General features: G+C 35.0%; 2 protein-coding genes across 3 annotated transcripts; one reads left to right on the top strand and one right to left on the bottom strand.

Moving 5' to 3' along the window:
* Positions 1–771: 771 nt before the first annotated feature.
* On the bottom strand, positions 772–15,152 carry miga2 (mitoguardin 2). 2 transcript variants are annotated; one of them, XM_079846670.1, is made up of 16 exons: positions 15,085–15,152; positions 13,794–14,036; positions 11,962–12,169; positions 10,934–11,049; positions 10,713–10,833; positions 9,769–9,899; positions 9,542–9,659; positions 7,755–7,861; positions 7,550–7,662; positions 6,241–6,313; positions 6,069–6,155; positions 5,092–5,190; positions 4,498–4,632; positions 4,013–4,066; positions 3,736–3,852; positions 772–2,157 (listed from the first exon to the last, which is right to left on the bottom strand). In XM_079846670.1, the coding sequence occupies exons 2-16, from the start codon at positions 13,887–13,889 to the stop codon at positions 1,933–1,935; spliced, it is 1,800 nt and encodes a 599-aa protein (XP_079702796.1). In that variant the 5' UTR covers positions 13,890–14,036; positions 15,085–15,152; the 3' UTR covers positions 772–1,932. The 2 variants fall into 2 exon arrangements, with proteins under 2 accessions (XP_079702796.1, XP_079702797.1); XM_079846671.1 differs by having other exon boundaries at positions 7,755–7,831; positions 15,085–15,151.
* A 1,098-nt stretch (positions 15,153–16,250) lies between these two features.
* st6galnac4 (ST6 (alpha-N-acetyl-neuraminyl-2,3-beta-galactosyl-1,3)-N-acetylgalactosaminide alpha-2,6-sialyltransferase 4) lies at positions 16,251–21,216 on the top strand. The gene is made up of 6 exons (XM_079898395.1): positions 16,251–16,315; positions 16,618–16,689; positions 16,873–17,013; positions 17,100–17,509; positions 17,590–17,697; positions 19,458–21,216. The coding sequence occupies exons 2-6, from the start codon at positions 16,678–16,680 to the stop codon at positions 19,636–19,638; spliced, it is 852 nt and encodes a 283-aa protein (XP_079754521.1). The 5' UTR covers positions 16,251–16,315; positions 16,618–16,677; the 3' UTR covers positions 19,639–21,216.
* Positions 21,217–21,732: the final 516 nt, after the last annotated feature.

Below are 21,732 nucleotides of genomic sequence, written 5' to 3'. Positions count from 1 at the left end.
ACAAGGACAAAATAAACACTATAACGATTTTAATATCTAATTTCTCAAATGCCTCCTGTGCACAATTAATGAACACGGTCAAGTTTTATCAAGGCTCAGTGACTTGTTTTAGACATTTCATGAGCATTCCTTTTAAAATGACCAGAATTGGCCTTGTTATCTAAAATTATTAACATTTTAATTAGCACGTTTTGTTTGACGATATTAGACGTTATTGCAGGTAAAATTTATTACCATATGACAGACCAATCAAAAGACCTGCAGGATGCTAGCCAATGTGTTTTGTTTTTGACTTAAACTTCACCATGGGTTGAATACAATTTAAACTAATTGACAGCATCTGTGCCATTGCCACAGAAATTTATATATTTATATATATATATATATATATATATATATATATATATACATACATATACATATACATATATATATATATATATATATATACACACACACATATATACACACATACATACACACACATATTATGTAAACAAACTTTTAAGTTATATGAAATTAAACACGATTTGACAGCCCTAATATAATATATAATATATATATATATATATATATAATATAATATATATATATAATAAATTATATAATATAATTTAATTTAATAGTATATGTCCCTCAAAAACAAACCAAAACAAATCCACTTTAATTGAAGTCTATGAGGTAAGTTTCACCATTCACCTCAACTGTAACTGAATGAGTGTCAATGCATCTTTTTGTTTGTTTTCACAAAATGAAGTAGTCGTTGAAATTATCGTAATGGCACAGGTGCAGTTCATAGTTTTTAATAACTGGACCTGGAAGGCTTGAACTCACCAAAAAACAAAGTATAAAGCACATTTCTTTGCCACATATATGATGTCGATCATTCCTACTCACGGAATTGTGACGGCTCTACAATTGTGACTTATTTGACCCAATACCACTGATGTATTAAATGTATAATTCATAACGAATATCTATATAATAGAAAAGTAGATAATCAGCAATTTTAGTCCACGAGCAAGCCTGAATATTGATGGGCAAAACAAGATGTATGAATCAAGAATGAAATATGAGGACAGAGAAAAACCAACACACCAACAGCTACATTTCTTTAACAAAAATATCGGAGGCTTCCGCTCTGATGAACGCTGTGACTGATATATTGTGAGGGTGAGAATAAACCAACAGCACAAACCACAAGGGCTACAGCAACTCTCAGAGGACACAAGTGAGCTCAGCTAATGTGATCTGACCGCTACATCCTGTTATAATGACGCACTTCCTGTGCGAGTCTCTCTTTAAAATCCCTCAAACTGCCTTCACATCTAAAACATGCTGACAGACTTACACTAAAGTTCATAAATCTGTCTTGATTCTCCCTCTTCCTTGTGTTCAGTGCAAGACTTTATTTGGCCATTGGCACAAGCATAAACGCTCAACAACACGCGTTTATACTTAATAATCTGCAAACCGAACCAGGCAAAAAAAAAAAAAAGCACGATTTTCAACGAAAGAGGCATCAGTTGATACGGTGTGAAGATCTGCAACTCAAAACAAGGCTGCACTGTTTGGCTAAAAGATGCTTTTTATTCAGTTCCTTCAGATCATGGCGAGTTTTTCAATGGTTTCAGAGAGAATCTGTTCCCAAAGCATTCGTCAATCAAGGCGAATCCCAGTTCTTTATATTGAGGTGTCTATATAGCAGCGCTGGATATTCGGTGGCAAACAGAGATTTGCAAGGAAAGGCCTCGGTTGACCTCAGATGAGTCTGTAGTGGTTTATCTCTCTAAATATTCGATGAAACGGGACTGTCGCAGTAACGCCTTTTAAACGAATGCAGTTCCGCGAACTCTTTACAGTCATGTTGATGAAGAATAGATAAATGAGACCTCTTTCAAAACTAGATTCGGTCATCAAGCATTCTGCACCTCAGTCTTGCTGTTCACTGACGTCTGGATGCCCGCTGGTGGCTTGGCAAGGGCTCTTGGGTAGACTTCCATTGGTCTCAGGTAGTCTGTCAATGCCCAGGTAACCCACCAGGATATCCGCCCGTCTGTGGGACAGACTGAGGATGTCTTCGGCCAGAGACGGGACGGACGTGAAGCGCACCTTATCATGGTCAAACATGTCCTTCAGATACTGCACGATCTGTTGCTGCGGAGATCAAAGGAGAACGTGAAATTAACTTGGATATAATCATGTTTGAAGCTTCAATGTGTTTGAGTCGACTGGTGTTTTTTAGTGGATATACTGTATGAAGTCAGTTCTCGAGTTCACAAAGGTGTCCGAACAGAGGAACCACAGGTGTACATCAACATATTACACTAATGACAAACAAACTGAATTTATTCATGTTCAACACTATTGTTTTAGCATTTCCAACCAGACAAACTTATTTTTGTCAAATGTTTTGCATGTAAAATGTGTTTGTGCATCTTTATGTACAATAAATGACACTTGTTTTGATAATTTCTTATCTAATGCAATGACATTCAGAGATTTTTATAGTTTTAATAGTAGGGCTGTCAAACGATTAATCGCGATTAATCGCATCCAAAATAAAAGTTTGTTTTACATAATATATGTGTGTGTACGGTGTATAATTATTTTCTATATATAAATACACACACATGCATGTATATATTTAAGAAATATTTGCATATATACTGTGTATATATATTTATATTATATATAATTTATATTATATATAAATATTTTATATATAAATAACACATTTTTCTTAAATATATACATGCATGTGTGTGTATTTATATATAGAAAATAATTATACTCCATACACAGACATATATTATGTAAACACAAACTTTTATTTTGGATGCGATTAATCGCGATTAATCGTTTGACAGCCCTAATTTAATATACATATTTTTTGAAGAAAATTAATAGTTTTATTCAGCAAGGATGCATTAAATTGATCAAAAGTGACAAAAAAACATTTATAACGTTACAAAATGTATTATTTATATTCATCAAAGAATCCTGAATACTATAATATATCACCGTTTGCCCAAAAATATGAAGCAGCAACTGTTTTCAACAACAATAATAATCAGAAATGTTTCTTGAGCAGCAAATCATCATATTAGAGTGATTTCTGAAGGATCATGTGACACTGAAGACTGGAGTAATGATGCTGAAAATTCAGCTTTGATCACAGGAATAAATTACATTTTACAAAATATTCACATAGAAAAACACTTGTTTTAAATTGTAATAATATTTCACAATATTAATGTATTACATTATTTTTGATCAAATAAATTAATCTTTGTTGAGATTTCTTTCTAATCCAATGCTGCAATAAGTCTTCCCTAAGTGTCTAAATATTTATTTGGGCCACTATTATATTTTATATGTTTGACCTACATTTTATTAGGACCCAAAAGTACTCATATTGTGGTGTGTATTCAGGTTTCAGACCACGCCCCTACCATTACGCCCATGAAATGAGTAGGAGTGCCAACGTGTGTGTGTGTAATACATATATACATGTATGTATATAAATATATATGTATGTATGCATGTATGTGTATATACAATTACAGACAGGGTTTACGATCTGATCGCAGACATCAGAGTGTCACAGAGATCAGATTAGCATCAGATTAGCATCAGATTATGTGCTGATCTGGATTACACTTCTTCCTGGATTACTGTGAGGTTTATCTCAGGTGTAACGGAGGAGTGTGGAGAATACTGAGAACGTCTTACCTTGAATATGGTGCACACCTCACTGAGGTGCTGTCGGGGGCCCAGAAACCCGAAAGCCAAAACTGGACTCACATGTTCAGAGATGGCATAGAAATGGGCAATGAAACCGTCAGGAACCTGAGCAACAAACGCAAAACAAGCAATACTATTAAAGACAGAATCTATGAAACCTCTAACTCAGTTTGTGCTACACATATGATTCCTCAAATCAAGCTATGTAGATCAGATGTGTTTCCAGATCCGAACACAAACTGGATGTTTTGTTTTTAACACTCACCATTAGCAGTCTCCTTTTGGCTTTTAGGACCGACCAACAGGCTGTAGCCAATGCCTTATATAAACAGAGAGAGACACAGACAGATAAAACAGAAATGAAGAAATACAAAGACACAGATTTTATAGATCTTAAAAAAACTTCAAGGAAAACCTCCCAAAAATCAAAATGTATTGAATTTAGCAATACTCTAATTGCTTCTTAGTTTCAGCAAATAACCCCCTTCTTATCAAGAACCAGTGTTTGACTTTTTAGGATTCTTGGGTTGCTACATGTATATGGTTCTTATTTAAACAGGGTTATTATAGGTTGTTCGTATAAGCCTGTTGTTTTCTGGGTTCTGTAAAGCACCAAAACATAGATTGTTCCTGACGAACTAGAGGATGAAAACTTCTCTTTTTATCCCATGCTTTGGTTCTAAACAAAACCTTTATTTTCAAATTGTGTAGATCCAATGTGTTTGGACTCGAGCTCTAACGTTTTCATACCGTCTCCTTGAAACTATCCGAGAGCCATCGGTTCCTCAGGACCGCGACCACTGAAGACGGAGGACTTTCCAGATCTTCAAACGCATCCATCAGGATAAAGTCCAGCACAATGTCAAAGAAGTTCATACAGACCACCTAGAGCACAATCAAAGGTCAAAGGTCAGAATTCTGTAAGTCTAAACAAAGAGCCAGAAAGTCTAGTTATTTTAGTATCATTTATATACCATAATATAAAAATAAAAGCTAATTCTAAATATGAATACATACTACAATTGTTTGTTTTGGTAGTTTTGTTATGAATTTTTGAATTTTTTCGTCTTATTTTAGCACTAAATTTCATTTAAAAAAAATTACGTTTAAGTTTTTCATCTAATATTTGTTTATATTTTATTTCCTTTAATATTTATTTCAATTACCGAAAATATATTTTTTAATAGTTAAGGTTTTAGTTAACAATAACAACACTGGGACAGACAAGAATACCAGCTGGAAATCCGTCTTAAACACACATGTTATTGTTTAGCCAATGGAAATGGATGGAAAAGAAGGAACGACAGACAGACAGACGAATAAATAGCAGAAAATAAGACACACCCCTCGTCCGTCCAGCTCCATCTTGGTGACCGGCCACGTCTCTTCTTTCTGCGTGTACTGTAACATTTCATCATAACTCTCCAGAAACGCCTTTGGACTCTAAAGATTCACACACATTCAAGAGCAGATGACAAAACCTTAATTCCAAATCAAAAAATCCGGACATAAAATTTGAAAATGACTGTTTTTACTTTATTGATTACAGTCTCTAGTTTTATTGTGCACAATTCATAAACGCGTGTTATTTTATGAGATTTTTTAATACAATTTATATAAAATTGTATATAATTTTTCATCAAAGTGTAGTAACTTTATCCACTTCTGAAACAACTTTCCTTCCTTTTAATTGGTTAATAATAATAACCAATAATATCACATCATACTTCTCATGAATAATATAGATGCATTATTACAATTTACATACATAAATTATTAACCACTGTATATTCAGTTTCATTCAAAAATGTCACATTACAGTCACAGTCCCTATCATGCCCTTTTACAAAGTGTTGATTTTGTTTTTGGGCTCTACTAGAACGCTCTGTTTAGTTCCTGTCTCTATGAAGCCCCTCCTTCTGAAAAGCACACTGTGCTCTGATTGGTCGGCTGGAGAACTGTGTTGTGATTGGTCAAGCGTTTCAACTGTGTTTGGAAAATGCCCCGCCCTCTTACCGTGACCACCAGTTTTAACACACTACTAACTAACTCATCCAGGCCCCGCCCCTTTATTCTGCGTATGAATTATTTAAATGAGGAATATTGTGGCATGTTCATTCCCAAGACTACACTGTTTCAGGGAGTTCAGAAACACTGACACTGATATAGAGAAGAACTCCCGCTGGAGGGACTTTGTAACTTTGCAGAGCTATCAGAATGTGAACAGAGTTTCGAACAGTATAACAAAAATTGTTTATGAAAAGCATTGCCAAAGTTTAATCTGCATCAGAATTATTTGTTTTAATCACTTTTAAAAGCACCTTGTTGGCTTTGGCCAGGAGTCCAGATATCATCCGCTTCCCTGTTTCCATGAAGAACATTCTGTGTCTCTCATCCAGCAGTAGCACCTTCAGATACAACAAACACACACAGATCTCACCATCCGTTCCCGTGTGTGTGTGAGTGTGTGATCATGTGTGAGAGTGTGCTGACCTGGAAGGCCTGTCGAACGCAGTGCAGTTTGGCAAGGAAGTCCTGATCGCTGTAACACTCCAGAAGTTCAGTTCTGCAAAACAGAGGAACAAAAATGACAGAGTGAGTGTTCCCATCAGCCCTTGCTCCCTGAGCGAACATAGAAATCCTCAAATCCCAGAGGAGAATGTGTGAGGGGAACATCTGTACAATACGTGCAGTCGCACACTCGGTCCCATCTCATTTTAGAATCAATGCAAATGGAGTGCTGGGTTTAGGATATTAATATTCATCGTTTTATTCATTCATAAGCATGTATTGTGAAGGGCAGCCATTTATTTTATTAACAGAAACTGGGAGTGTTTAATATATACAACTATTTATTCACAACTCATTTTGTGACTTTTCAAGATTCAGCATTTTCAACAGTTACTGAGGGAGGAAAATACTATTTTATATATGAAGAGTTCAGATGCAAAAGCCTCTAAATGCCATCTGAAATTTTCTTCTAGAATGATCATTTTTATCAAGCTCGTATATTTAAATTCAATAATTTCACTTAAATGGCAATGAAAATGACCTATTAATTGTCATTTAAGTGAAATTACTGAACTTAAATATACGAGCTTGATAAAAATGATCATTCTAGAAGAAAATTTCAGATGGCACTTAGAGGCTTTTGCATCTGAACTCTTCATATATTTTTTATATTTTTATATTCTTTAGCTTTTTTTTTTTTACAATACACACTGTTTCCAAGCAGCTTTACAGAAAATCATGACGTTAATGTTTATATCTTAATATCTTCATAGCAAATTCTTTAGCAAATTAGAGTCAGGTGATAAAACAGTTAAATTTTGCAACGATACAAGCAAATAAGATTTGATACATAATATATATTGATTTACTTGAGTATACTGTATTGATTTACTTGAGTATACATGCGGATAAAGTTGAACATATACATCCAACTTTATATAAAGAGCCGGGGCGATGATACAGTTACATTTTGCAATAAAAGTCAAGCAGTTGAGATTTGCTATATAGTATATATCGCTTTACATGAGTTTACAGTATATACACATTTACATTTATCAGACGCTTTTATCCAAAGCGACTTATATTGCATTTCAAGGTACACATTTACATTCTTATCAGTTCTTCCTTTCCCTGGGAATCGAACCCATGACATTGGCAAGCGCCAACGCTCTACTGTTTGAGCTACAGGAAAGCTTACACAGATAAAGTGGGATATATTATATATTTTAGGGTTCAGGGTGCCAGTATGTAGTATTTATGTTGTTAACATGCAGTGTGTGGTATACACTACCTCAGTGATCTGCAGGTCACATGTCCATCTCTCACTAAACTTAATGCTTCTTCGTACAGAGCTGCCGGCTTCAGCGGATGATACGTGTCCTCTAGTGAGAACGTCTCAAACAACTATAGAGACACAGAAGGAAGTGACATCACATACATGCAGGAGAACTTGCACGTGTCTGTTAACACCCATGTGTGTGTGTGTGTGTCCTGACCTCAGCGGCAGAGAAAAACGAGTCGTCCGACGTGACTGTCGTGGCATCGTCGTCTCGGATCGGATGGGAGCTTCCCACTGTGGGCAGAATCAGCGTTCCTTCACTCTCTGCACACAAACTACTTCGTTAAGTAAGCTACAATCAGCACACAGGGGACATAAAGCAGGGCTGCCATCTTTTGTTGCCTGGCTGGAGTGAGATTTGATGACTGAATTAAACACATTGTTCAATTGTGATCCAATAATTTAATTTCTAATTTCATCTTAATACTGTAAATTATCCATATGCTGGATAATGGTTGCCGTCAACTGTCTGGTTACCAAAATTCTTCAAAATATCTTCTTTATTGAAACTCATACAGGTTTGGAACAACATAAGGGTGAGTAGATGATTAGCATTAGTAAATACAACTATAAATACAAGTTTAGATTTTAAAAATGTAGTAGTGAATGTTGAGGTTAACATTGACTAATATGTGGCCCTGGACCACAAAACCATTCACATGGGTCACAATTTTGAAATTGAGATTTAAACATCATATGAAAGCTGAATAAATAAGCTTTCCATTGATGTATGGTTTGTTAGGATAGGATAATATTTGGCCTAGATACAACTATTGAAAATCTGGAATCTGAGGGATGCAAAAAAATTGAAACATTGAGAAAATCTCCTTTAAAGTTCCACATTTATGTTCATGATTCGCTGCATTCACTCACAAAAATAAATGTGTTATATATTTACGGTAGGAAATTTACTAAATATCTTCATAGAACATGATCTTTACTTAATATCCTAATGATTTTTGGCATAAAAGAAAAATGGATAATTTTGACCCATATAATGTATTGTTGGCTATTGCCACAAATATACCCGTGCGACTTATGACTGGTTTTGTGATCCAGGGTCACATATTATTAAATGCTGTAGAAGTGTGAAAGTGAAACCAAATGAAACCTTATTGTAAAGTGTTACCTGTGTTACAATATACAACTTGTTCGTCCACAGTTTTTAAAATCACTACACTAATTACAGATAAAAAATGAATCTTTTTTAAGACTATAGTTCTTGAGTATATTTTATCTTACATCAATATGCATATGTGACCCTGGACCACAAAACCAGTCATAAGTCGCACGGGTTTATTTGTGGCAATAGCCAACAATACATTATATGGGTCAAAATTATAGATTTTCTTTTATGCCAAAAATCATTAGCATATTAAGTAAAGATCATGTTCCATGAAGATATTTTGTAAATTTCCTACCGTAAATATATCAAACATTTATTTTTGTGAGTGAATGCAGCGAATCGCGAACACAAATGTACAACTTTAAAGGAGATTTTCTCAATATTTCGATTTTTTTCCAGATTTTCAATAGTTGTATCTCAACCAAATATTGTCCTATCATAACAAACCATACATCAATGGAAAGCTTATTTATTCATTTACTTATTTATATAAATCTCTCAATTTAAAAAAATGGACCCATGTGACTGGTTTTGTGGTTCAGGGTCATATTTTAGTCTAAATTCCTGTGTCTATTTCTCTTTTGCAATACAAACGCACAGTAGACAGGAACAGCTCTTTAATGATCACACTGCAAAGTGCGGGAAGCAATCTGATCTTGGTGCTTCATACGGGTTCAATCGATTAAAAAAAAAAAGTCCCATGCTGGTGTGAAAATCCTACGAGCAGATTTATTTTAAGGTGTCTTTTTATTTGGTGTAAGAGCATTAGACACAAGACAATTGGCAACCCTGTCTGCATGTGTTTGTGCGCGTCTGACCCAGATCGGCGAGCAGGCTGTCAGGTGGGATGGTGCTGCCGAAGTCTTCCTGTAGATGATAGGCTCGGTGCAGCAGAGATTCCAGCTTCTCCGCAAACTCATGATTATGAAGTTCAGGCTGAAAATCAAATCGCAGTTGAACAGGAATCACACAGTGAAGAAGAAAGTGAGATGAACACATGATTGTTTGGTATTTTTACTTAGTAGCTCCTGTTTATGAAATTTACCGAATGACGCTCAACGAGTTCTGCCCCTTGCGGGGCGAGACTGCTGGAGCCGGATGCGCCGGAGTGATCTCTGTGTCTGATGTTTAAAGCCAGTTCCCACTTCCGAAGGGCTTCCTCAAAAAGCTCCATTCCTGCAGGAGGAAGAGACGAAAGAAGACCACCATCAGCTGCACACATCTCTACACTTATAGTCACTTCTGCTCAACAAGACTGCATTTATTTGATCAAAAATACAGTAATATGGTGAATTGTGTAAGTGTTTTCTATGTGAACATTTGTTAAAATATAATTTATTCCTGTGATCAAAGCTGGATTTTCAGCATCATTACTCCAGTCTTCAGTGTCACATGATCCTTCAGAAATCACTCTAATATGATGATTTGATGCTCAAGAAACAATTCTGATTATTATCAATGTTGAAAACTATTTTAAATGTTAAAAATATTTTATGAAGCATTTATTTGAAATAGAAACCTTACTTTTGATCAATTTAATGCATCCATGCTGACTAAAAGTATTAATTTCTTTAAAAAAAATCTCACAGACCCCAAACTTGTGTTTGGTAGTATGTTTATTATCACTTAAAAGTCTCTGAATGTCAATGCATTAGATAAGAATGACAAGTGTCATTTCTTGTAAAGAAAGATGCAAAAACATATTTTACAAGCAAACTGTTAATTTAATATTTTTATGGAAACTGATATTTTTTCAGGACCTTTTTAATGTATAAAATGTTCAAAAGAACAGCATTTATTTGAAATAGAATCTTTTGTAAACTGTGTTTTAAGTGTGTTAATTTTGTTAAAGTTTACTGTGACTTTAGATCTATTTAATGCCTCCTTGATGAATTTTTAAAGTATTAAACAGTAGTGTAGCATGTAACAAAGTATGCAGTATGGAAGTATGGAAGACAATACATAGATCACAAGACTATCCTACATTACCCATGAGATACAGGTTCTCAGCATTGGCATCCTCTCCGACTCCCGCCTCCTCTGCCACAGGCTCCGCCTCCCACGGCATCCCAGTGTTCACTGATTGGTTGGGAGAGGAGGGGACTCGCATCTGAGGCAGATTCAAACCAAACGGTTAAAAGGCCTTTTAACAGCAGTTTTGTTGACAAATAAACAGGTAGACGATGCTTGTGTCGGTGAGGTTTACACACAGAGGCGATGCTGTGTGAAGAGCTCGAGTGTTTGCTCTGAGCGAGAGACGAGACGCCGCTGAGTGTGTCATTGCTGCGGGTGCTGGGACTCATCATCTGCCGACCTGGAGCCGGACCTGAGAACAAAAAGAAAAAAATATCCATGTTTTTTGTATATAGCATTTTACAGGTGACAATTTATTTTTTTCTTTTAAAATTAAAGATTTAATATACAATCACATTCTCACATGGTCACAAAAAATAATTTACGACTGTTTTTGGTGAAAGAAACCCTGACTAAAATGTATATATTAGGTCAAGCGATTAATTTTTTTTATCTAATTAATTACACAATGTGCCGATTAATTGAACATCAAATTTGGCTGAGAAGTGAACCCAAAAAAAAAAAGATCATTTAAAGTTATTATTGTGTTAAATGAGAAAAATAAATCTTTTATTTGATTCAACATAGAATTTATTATTTAACAAACTTTTAGTCTACAACGGCCATGATTTTTTTTCTCAATTGATATTAGATATATTTACAGACCAAAACATTTTGGTTATCAACATTCGTCAAAATATCTTCTTTTATGTTAAACAAAAGAAAAAAGGTTCAAAACAAAATGAGGGTGAGTAAATATAATGGAATACATTTTTTCATTTTTTTTTCATTTTCATTCATCAAAGAATTGTAATTTTTGGGCAAACTATCCCCAAAACTGCCAGTAGATGGCAGTACATCTTTAAATGAGTACATCATTGAGGACTTCATTCATTTGATTCATTCAACATTCAGGAATTAAGTAAATGGCTCTCTTTATGAACCGTCTAAAATTTAACACAATATTAATTTCTTATTTATTGAACCGTTGTATAATATAAATATCACATTTGTACTGATGCTATTCAGGACAAAAACATCACTCGTTTGATATTGCGCTCGTTACTCGTGTGATATTGTAATAATATAATATAATATAATGAAATTATGAACATTAAAAAATGTCAATACTATAAAAGTGTATAACATATAAAAGCATCCTCACCTCTCTTGAGCGAGGCCGGCCGGCTGGTCCGGAGCAGCTGATCTGGGATGCCCACAGGTTTCTGTGCTTCTTTACCCACCACCTGTTTCCTCTTCCTGCCCCGTCTCTTTAACTGATGTGCGGTCAACGCCAGAGCGACGCTGCCCAGCGCAGTCGCGAACAGAACCTTCTTCAGATTAGGGCTCAACTTCAGCTGAGAGAATATAGACTGAGGGAAACACAGAGACATTGAGTCAGGAATTAGGGATACTAGAATGGGAAAAGGGAGGGAAGAAAACAGGAATCAGTTATTTGCTGTTTTCGCTTTGCATTCATTATTTTAAAAAGAAACTACTCAAAATGACTGAAAACATCAACACACTGCAAGAGTTTTGTTTGCATTCTAAAGCAGATTAATAATTAATCCATTTAATCCAACAGTTTCTTAGCCAGGGGACAATCCAAGAATAATTGCATAAATAAATCTTTTTATTTGAACTGTTTCATTAAGTGTAACAACATGTAAAAATCAGTGTTATTATTGTCAACTAAAACTAAAACTATTTTTGGTAATTGAAATAAATCTGAAATAAAATAAGATATAAATATTAGATTTAAAATCTTAAACTTAAAAACCTAAATTAAACTAAATTTCTAAATTAAAATTGAAGTACTAAAATCACACAAAAAAAACATAAAACTGAAATTAAAATAAATTAATAATAGCTGAATAAAGAAAAAAAATATTTAAAAAAAACTAATAAATTACTAAAACACAAACTGAAAATATTATTTAAATTTTTAAAAGTAATATTATTAAAATATCTTAAAAGCTATTTCAAAATATAAAAAAAATACTTTAATAGTATATAAATAATACTAAAATAACTGTTTGAAATCTACAATTGGACAATGTAAATCAATCTGCAACTGATTATTTAAAATGGGGTTTTCCCATATTTTTTAAATGTACTAAATATGATAGTTCTATCAATATTATCATGTTTTACATGCTTCATTTAATGTCATCAGAGCGGTAAAACTTTCATTTATAGTTGACAACTCTGCGTAAAATATATCAACTCTTTTTAGGTCCTTCAAAATCAAACTTTTGGTCAAATTCTGAAAAAGATTTACCCTGGAAATCCAGAGTTCTCGAGAGAGCACAAGTTGAATTTGCTCAGCGAGTTACTCTGGCGTCGAGTAATGATGCTCATTATATATGCCCTTGTATCCGAGCTGCACCAATCACATCGGGTTATCTGATATAGGCGGGCCAGAGGCGAGATGACGACAGCGCTGTGACGTCGAAGTCATTAGTAAACATTGCGAGATGGCTATGGATGAACACCAGTTGTTTGAAACGGCTTTGGCCGCTACAATGAACGAGTTAGACGTGGCTTTTTCTCTAAAAGAGGAACAGAAGACGCAGCTCGAATCCTTCCTTTGCAAGAAGAGCGTTTTTGCTGTTTTGCCGACCGGATACGGTAAGAGTCTAATCTACCAGTTAGCTCCGCTGGTGTTATCCAATTGCGTGCAGTGAGATTTTCAAATGCATGCTTGGTGCCGCCCCTCGAGCTGGACGAGTTTCATTAGTCGACGCCAGACCATTAATATTTCAGATTTAGTTCTGGATTTCCAGGCTAAAAAATGGATATTTATATTTTTTAGAAGAAGATAGCAACAATGCTTAGGTGGTAGTAATAGTTGCCTTCGCAAACACCCGTAGACACTGTGAGTGATACATTTATTTGTTAGCAGACAATATAAAGTGGAAGACCACTGTGGCATCAGCGTGTATATAGAGTATGTGGCGTATGATGAGATAAACAGAGGCATGTTCTGCTGTGTACCTGTCCAAAGGTGGAATACAGGAACACAGGGATCTCAGCCACGGTCATAGCCAAGGCCTGCATGATGGACATGCCCTCTGCACTTCTGAATGACATCTCAGTTCACATCGACTCGCTCCCAGCAGGAACTCAGTTCTGGCCTCTAGGCTGCTCGTGACACTGACTGGAGATCAGCGGGACTCATCCACAGACAGAGACAGGAATTACACGTCGCAGTGTTGCAGCGTTTCGCATTTTCATTGCCTTGGAGACCAAAACACATCAGATCATTATAGTGGTTTAGATTAGAAGCTTTGCTTATTTAAACAGCCATATATACAAAACATGTGTCAATACTGGCACAATGAAATGTAAGTTAGATAGAAACCTCATATTATGGCATTCTCACGCTACAATAAAAGACCTATAAATATCTAATAAAATAATCTCTATATAATAGGGTGAATCTCACAAAAATTGTCAGGAACATGCCCGGGTCATATACACAAGGAAGGAAGAAATTATATTTTGCATTAAGAAAATTAAGCCTATTTCTATATTAAAGATTTCTGCATTATTTAAAAAAATATATAAATAATCATTTTTATTACTATAAAATGGGGGACAGACAGATAAATACATTGACAGACAGACAGACAGACAGATAGATAGATAGATAGATAGATAGATAGATAGATAGATAGATAGATAGATAGATAGATAGATAGATAGATAGATTTTAGACGTTAAAATAAAGAACAGATTCAGAAATACATTAATTACAGACACATTTATGCAGCAAGTCTAAGCAAATCACACGCCCCTTCGTCTGCCATGTGTGACAGTTCAAGACATAATTCTATGAATTGTAACAATTCTGCTGCAGAATAAAAGTGGTTCTTGATGAATCAGTTTTCTCAGAAATATAACGGTATATGATGAGAAATCAACAAACAACCCTGCAACTACATCATATATCAATATCAGGAGTCACTGGCAACTACAAAATCACATAGACAGGCAAAAACCTGTTTATTTTAAGGTAATATATTCCATTATTATTTGCTGATTCGATCATTCTTACTGTATTTATACTGATTCATATATAAACTGACCCTCTTTGTGTCCATGTCCTTAGACACCAGCAGCACATTAGCTTAGCTCAACACTCATACACTATAGGCTCTTTTAGGACAGTGTCCCAGTCAGAGAAACATTAATGCATGCTTAAAGCAGAGATAAGATCAGACACATAATAACAGATTTAATTGCAATATTAAAAGTGAAATACTGAAAAGCAGCCCACACTCACTTTCTCCTGGTTTGGAAGGACATTTTCATTCCGCATTGCACACACTAACCTGTGATTTCCTGGTGGGCGGGGCAAAGATTTGAGCGACAGCGGGAAAAACGTATAACGGCTTTAGATGGTTCAGTGGTAACCAATCGGAAAAGAGGAGGCAGGGACGCAGAGCGTTGATTATCCAATGACATCAACAGTCGCGACGCGACTTTTGCTCTCCAGCTTAAACCGACATCTGACTGTACCATAATAATAATAATAATAATAATAATAATAATAATAATATCAATAATAATAATAATAATAATACTTTGTTGAGAATATTAAAAAAATATTACGATTACGTTTGATTTTTGATTTTTTTTTTTTTTTTTTTTTTAATTTTATTGAACCACACAACAACAAGATACATACTCTAGCAGAGTAACAAAAAAAACAATACAAACGATTACAATAAGGGGCATATTCAGAAAAAAAAAAAAAAAAAAAAAAAAAAAACAGCCACATAAATAAAATAAAAATAAATAAAATAAAAAAATAAAAAGGGAGCTATAAAATAACCTGAACAACAACCTATAGAAACAAAGGAGCAGTACAACACTCAAAACAGTAAAAATTCTGTTATGTCACAAAGTATTTTTTTGGCTGACTTGTACATTTAAATTTTTTGGAGAGATGAAAAAAAAAGTTTGAAATCATTGATGAAACAATTAAATGACGGCTTAGAAATTTTCCATTTACTGCAGTGAATATGATATTTACACAGAAGAATGTCGATTATGTTTAATGTACATTGTATGATAAAATATGTAGTACTTGGTCCACAGTCATTAAGTGGAAATGACACAAAATGACAAAACGATATTTTATTAATCTTACTTACAGTAGTACCAATACCCGTAGTAATATAGTATTTTATCAGTTACCATGAAAAGGGGAATGTGATGATGATAAAGTGAAAACGGTCATATTTTTTTTATTCTGAAATTTGAGATATTTACCATGTCATTTAAACGTTATGTCTCGTTTAAAAATAATAAAAATTTAAAAAAATTGAAAATTGTAAAAAATAAATAAAATTGTTTCCCCCCCCCCCAAGTAATATGTCTATAAGTCATTTACGCTATATCTCTTATTATTATTATTATTATGACTGCAGCACATAGACTGCTAAAGCGGAACTAAAGTTAGAGCAGCGTTTCCCTGTGGGAACGTAAATATCAGCGTGCCAAGGAAAAATGTGAGAAGGCTAATCTCATAGCTAATTATGTGGTTATTTATTGTTTTCAAGCTCTCCATATATTGATTACCGATTACATTTAAGGCACATAAAACCATTATATAAGGGGCTGCATGTGATTATTGGTGTCTTTATTTATTTGCCGTTCGGCTGTGGTGTTTATCATGATGTCAGCAATTTTTTTCACAGTAGATATTAATAAAAGGTTATTGATCGCGTCAAGGTATTACAGTACTGAGCATGCTGTCATTGAATTGAATTATTGATTGAATTAGAGTCATTTTTCTTCCATGTTTTCTCAGGAAAATGAGTGTTTCCTCCCCAGTTGAACACCTGGGTTGGAGCTTCAGCCTCAATAGGAAATGAAATCCGTGGTATTGCTTTCATATCCCATAGTATGACTGGGAAATGTGTCCGAAAATAGTTTATTATTGACTCTGTCTGAATGAAGCTCACGTGTCTCTGTCTGTCTGTCTCTCTCTCTCTCTCTCTCTCTCTCTCTCTCTCTCTCTCTCTCTCTCTCTCTCTCTCTCTCTCTCGCATCCTTCATCCCTCAGAGGTTTCATTGGATCTGCCTCCTCCTCCTCTCGGTGTGTGCGCTGCTATGGTACAATCATGTGATGAGGACTGGGCTTGCCATGAAAACAGGCCTGCGTGGTTACGTGAGGGTTCATCCCAACACTCGCTCACCTTCGTATGTAAGTCACGTTCCACCTTTACACAATTCAGTTAAAATCTGTACACATGCTTTTGTTCATATAATGTATTTATTATCCGCCTTCAGCTGCTGGACTTCCGCTGCGGCCGCTGTGCCGTGGTGTCCAGTTCTGGGCAGATGCTGGGCGGTGGACGGGGTCAAGAGGTCGACCAGCAGGACTGTGTGATCCGGATGAACGCAGCGCCCACCGTGGGCTACGAGGCTGATGTGGGGAACAGGACCAGCCTGCGTGTCGTCTCCCACACCAGCGTGCCACACCTGCTACGCCAGCAGGGATATTTCTTTGGGCGAGAGGCGGACACTAGATACGTGGTTTGGGGCCCGGAGAAGAACATGAGGCAGGATGGAAAGGGGAAAATCTTCAATGCATTAGTGATGCTGGCCAAGAAGCATCCACATACACACATCTACACCGTCACCAGAGAAAAGGTTCAGGACTGTGACGGCGTGTTTCAAAACGAAACGGGCAAAAACAGGTCAGTTTCTCCCCCCGATTATATCATGTGATAAAGGATTATCATATTAGTAAATGATGTGATCTCTTTGTCTCTCTCAGGATGAAATCGGGGGCGTTTCTCAGTACAGGGTTTTTTACCATGATTTTGGCTCTGGAGGTGTGTGACAGTGTTCTGGTTTACGGAATGATTGACGGCTCTTACTGCAGGTGAGTTCAGATGTGTGGGTAACACTCTATTTTACAGTGTCCTTGTTACATGTTACATGTACGTACCGTAGTAATAACAGTAAATGATGCATAATTACATGCAACTAACCCTCAACCAAACCCTAATCCTACACTAACCCTATAGTAAGTACATGTAGTTGGTTAATATAACTCAGTACTTAAATATATACAGTACTGTGCAAAAGTCTTAGGCATGTTAATACCCCCCCCCCCCCCAAACTGAATCCAGAAGAACTGCGGGAACGTCTCCGAGACGCTTGAAGAAACCTTCCTGCAAACCTGAAAAACTATGCGCAAGTGTACCTGGACAAAAGCTGTTTTAAACGCAAAGGGCCGTTACACCAAATATTGATTTGAATTAGTTAATATAAGTTAAATCATGAATAAATTCAATTTGTGATTTTATTTTTGAAAGCACTCTCACTTTACAGCATTTTAACACAAGTGCCAGTGCTTTTCACAGTACTGTAGCTTTGCAGGAAGGTTTCTTCAAGCGTCTCGGAGACGTTCCCGCAGTTCTTCTGGATTTAGTCTGTCTCAGTTTCTTCTGTTTCTTCATGTAATCACAGACGGACTCGATGATGGTGAGATCAGATCACACCGGCTGTTGTCAGACTCCTTGTGCATACACAAATCTCACTGGATTATTACAATTAATGGCAAAAAGAATGTTTGGAAATGTAAACTGATATTTCCTGCTGACACACTACAGCAAAATATATGAATAACTGACTTAAAACCATTTTTTTTTGGGGGGGGGGGGGGGGGGGGGGGATTACCATGCCTAAGACTTTTGCACAGTACTGTAATTAAACTGTTACAATGACACCTTAAAATAAAGTGTAACCCTTTATTTTAAGGTGACGTTGTTACTTTGTACTTAATAATCAACTACATGTACTTACTATAGAGTTACGGTTAAGGTTAGGGTTTGGTTTAGGGTAAGTTACTTGTAATTATACATAATTTACTGTTATTACTATAGTACACATGTAGTAACTTGTAACTATGTCACTTTAAAATAAAGTGTTAAAGTCATTTCATTCTAGTACAGAAACCAGTTTAAAGGATTAACTTTGCAGTTTTTACACGTGTGTATTTAAAGCTCAGTATATTATGTAATCAATAGATTTATAGTGAATCTTAATTAAATTATCAAGTGTTTTATATATATATACATTATAAAGGCACAATTATTTAAAATTAAGAAATGAATTATCAGATTAACATAATTCATTATGTATGTCTTCTATACAGAAAACAATTTACTGAATTAATTTACTGTAGAATTTACAATTACGTATGTTTTTATAGTCCAATATAGTATGTGACAGATTCATATTTTGAAGTGAATCTTAATTGATCAATTATTGTATATTTATATACATATTGTATATAAATAGGCACAGCTATTTAAAATTAATAAATTATTATAATAAACAATAATATTTAAATTCATATAATGAGTCATATTAATAAGGACCATGTGTGACACTGAAGACTGGAGTAATGATACTTCAAATTCATATTTGATCACAGGAATACATTAAATTTGAAAATATATTCACTTAGAAAACAGTTATTTTAAATTGTAATAATATTTCACAATATTACTGATTGAGATCGACATCCTATGGGCTTGAATAGGACCATGTCAGCATCATATCTTTCTCTTTTTAAAAATGATATTTCTCATCATAATGCAGTCCACTAACTTCTCTGCTTTGGCTTGATTATAGTCTCGCCAACCACTCGTTCGTGCCGTACCACTACTACGAGCCGTCCCGTGTGGACGAGTGCCGCATGTACCGCTCTCATGAACACGCCAAGAGGGGCGGCCATCGCTTCATCACCGAGAAACTCATTTACAGCCGCTGGGCGTCTCAGGGGAAACTGCGCTTCGTTTACCCACCCTGGTAACATGTGGTTACATATGGATTCAGCCGAGTCCGGCTTTGTGTAAAGATGTAGGATAGTCGTCAGCAATCGTTTCTCCTCCCAATGCAAGTTTATGCTCGTATCAGAAACCACTGTGGTGCCTTCAGTGTGTAAATCAGTTTGGCTTTTAAATCGTGCCTTTGTTTTATATGGTACGATTTTTTATTTTTTTATTTTTCTTAATATTCTTTTGCATTTTTAAAATCACATTGAGAGTGTCCTTTTTTTTTCTTTTCTGTTAGTCTGATCTCTGGTAACCTGAACTGAACTCATCAGTGTGAGAGGATCTGAATTCAGGATTAGGGAGATTCATGATCACACATTTCTTTTTCTATCAAACATAAATAATCGAAATGTCTTTCTCTCTAGTGAAATGAGAGAAATGGACTGTTTATTCATAGCGATGATCATATTTGCAGAATCGTGTCTGAATCCATGCATTGATCTGCTGTAAACTAAAGCTCAGTTAGCAGTGGTCAGAGATTACTAAATCCTTTATGACAAGTCATTTATAAATGCGTCCGTTTATTAGTAAGAGTCTTGCACAACACTGGCACAAATGTTTTTATCATCAACACTGTGATTTACTAATATTTCTTAGCAAAACAACGTTTTTAAGCACATATTTTCATTTCATCTCATTTCGGTTCATTCTTTGTCAAATCAACCGAGTAGAGCGGGGTCAAAATGAGATTTGGAGCCAAATTACAAGGGGGTAAAAATGATTTTAGAAGGATGGCGGCATCATTATTTTAGTTTTACACAGAGATTGGTTGGTCTGTTAGTAAAATCTGCTGACTTTAGCAATCTTTATTGCATTATATGCCAACGGTGACTGTTCAAAAATGGGTTAAAAGGCAGTTTTCAAAAAAAAAGTCCAAACTTTGCATACCTATAACTCATGAAGTATTAAAGATATCCTTTTAGATTCTGGTTCTTAACAAACTTTTCTTTTGGTATCTTTCATTTTGAAATCCCTATATGGTTTAATTCCTATAATATATTAAGATTTTGGGATCTCAATATGGCTCCAAGAATATTGAGATATCTTTAATACTTTTTGAGTTGCAGGCATGCAAACTTTGAAAAAGATTATTTATGTAATCTATGCCATTGTTTTGATAAAGGAAAACAAGATACATTTTTATTTTCAAAATAATCTGTTCTAGACATTCCTATTTAAAAGAAAAAGTATCAGCTGTATGCAAAGTGACCCACGTTTGGTTTTTGACCTCTGAAAATTGGTATAATTTAACAATTTTCTCATAGAGCCGTATTGAGATCTCAATATCTCATGGAAATGAACCATATTGGTCATTAAAAATGAAGATACCGAAAGAAAAGTTTGTTAAGAACCAGAATCTAAAAAGATATTAAGTCATATTTAATACTTCTTGAGTTACAGGCATGCAAACCTCAGGGAAAAAAACTCAAGAAGTGCTTTTTCCTATTTTTGAACAGTCACCGTTGGCATATAATGAAACAAAGATTGCTAAAGTCAACAGATTTTACTAATAGACCTGCCAGTCTCTGTGTACAATTAAAATAATGATGCTGCCATCGTTCTAAAGTCTGTTTTAGACCCCTGTAATTTGGCTCCAAATCTCAGGTGAAAATTGTCATTTTGACCCCCCTTCACAAAATATTGGATTACTCAATAAATATTCGTCCATGACATTTCATATTTTGGCTTTCTTCTTCATTTATGTATGTCTTTCACCAGAAAAAAAGAAGAAAATCAAAAATTTTAGCGAGATATTTTCTCAGCTTTCATCCTAACTCTTGCTTTCATTGCACTTTATTATTATTATTTTGTGTGTGTGTGTGTGTGTGTGTGTGTGTGTGTGTGTGTGTGTGTAGAGTATATTTTAGAGAATGTGCTTGTTCACCCATTAAAATATAGATTTTGTCCTGAACATCATCTGTTATGTACAGTTATGTTCATATCTGTGTGCATAATTACTGTCTGCAAATTATTTCCACTATTTTATCATTTACTATTATTATTATTATTATTATTATTATTATTATTATTATTATTATTATTATTATACCCTTTATTTTAGCAGGAAAAGA

This window comes from Squalius cephalus, assembly GCF_949319135.1.
Source record: "Squalius cephalus genome assembly, chromosome: 17".
NCBI classification, from domain to species: Eukaryota; Metazoa; Chordata; class Actinopteri; order Cypriniformes; family Leuciscidae; genus Squalius; species Squalius cephalus.
The sequence above is the reverse complement of the archived record's forward strand: the minus strand, read 5'-3'. Positions and strand labels throughout refer to the sequence as shown.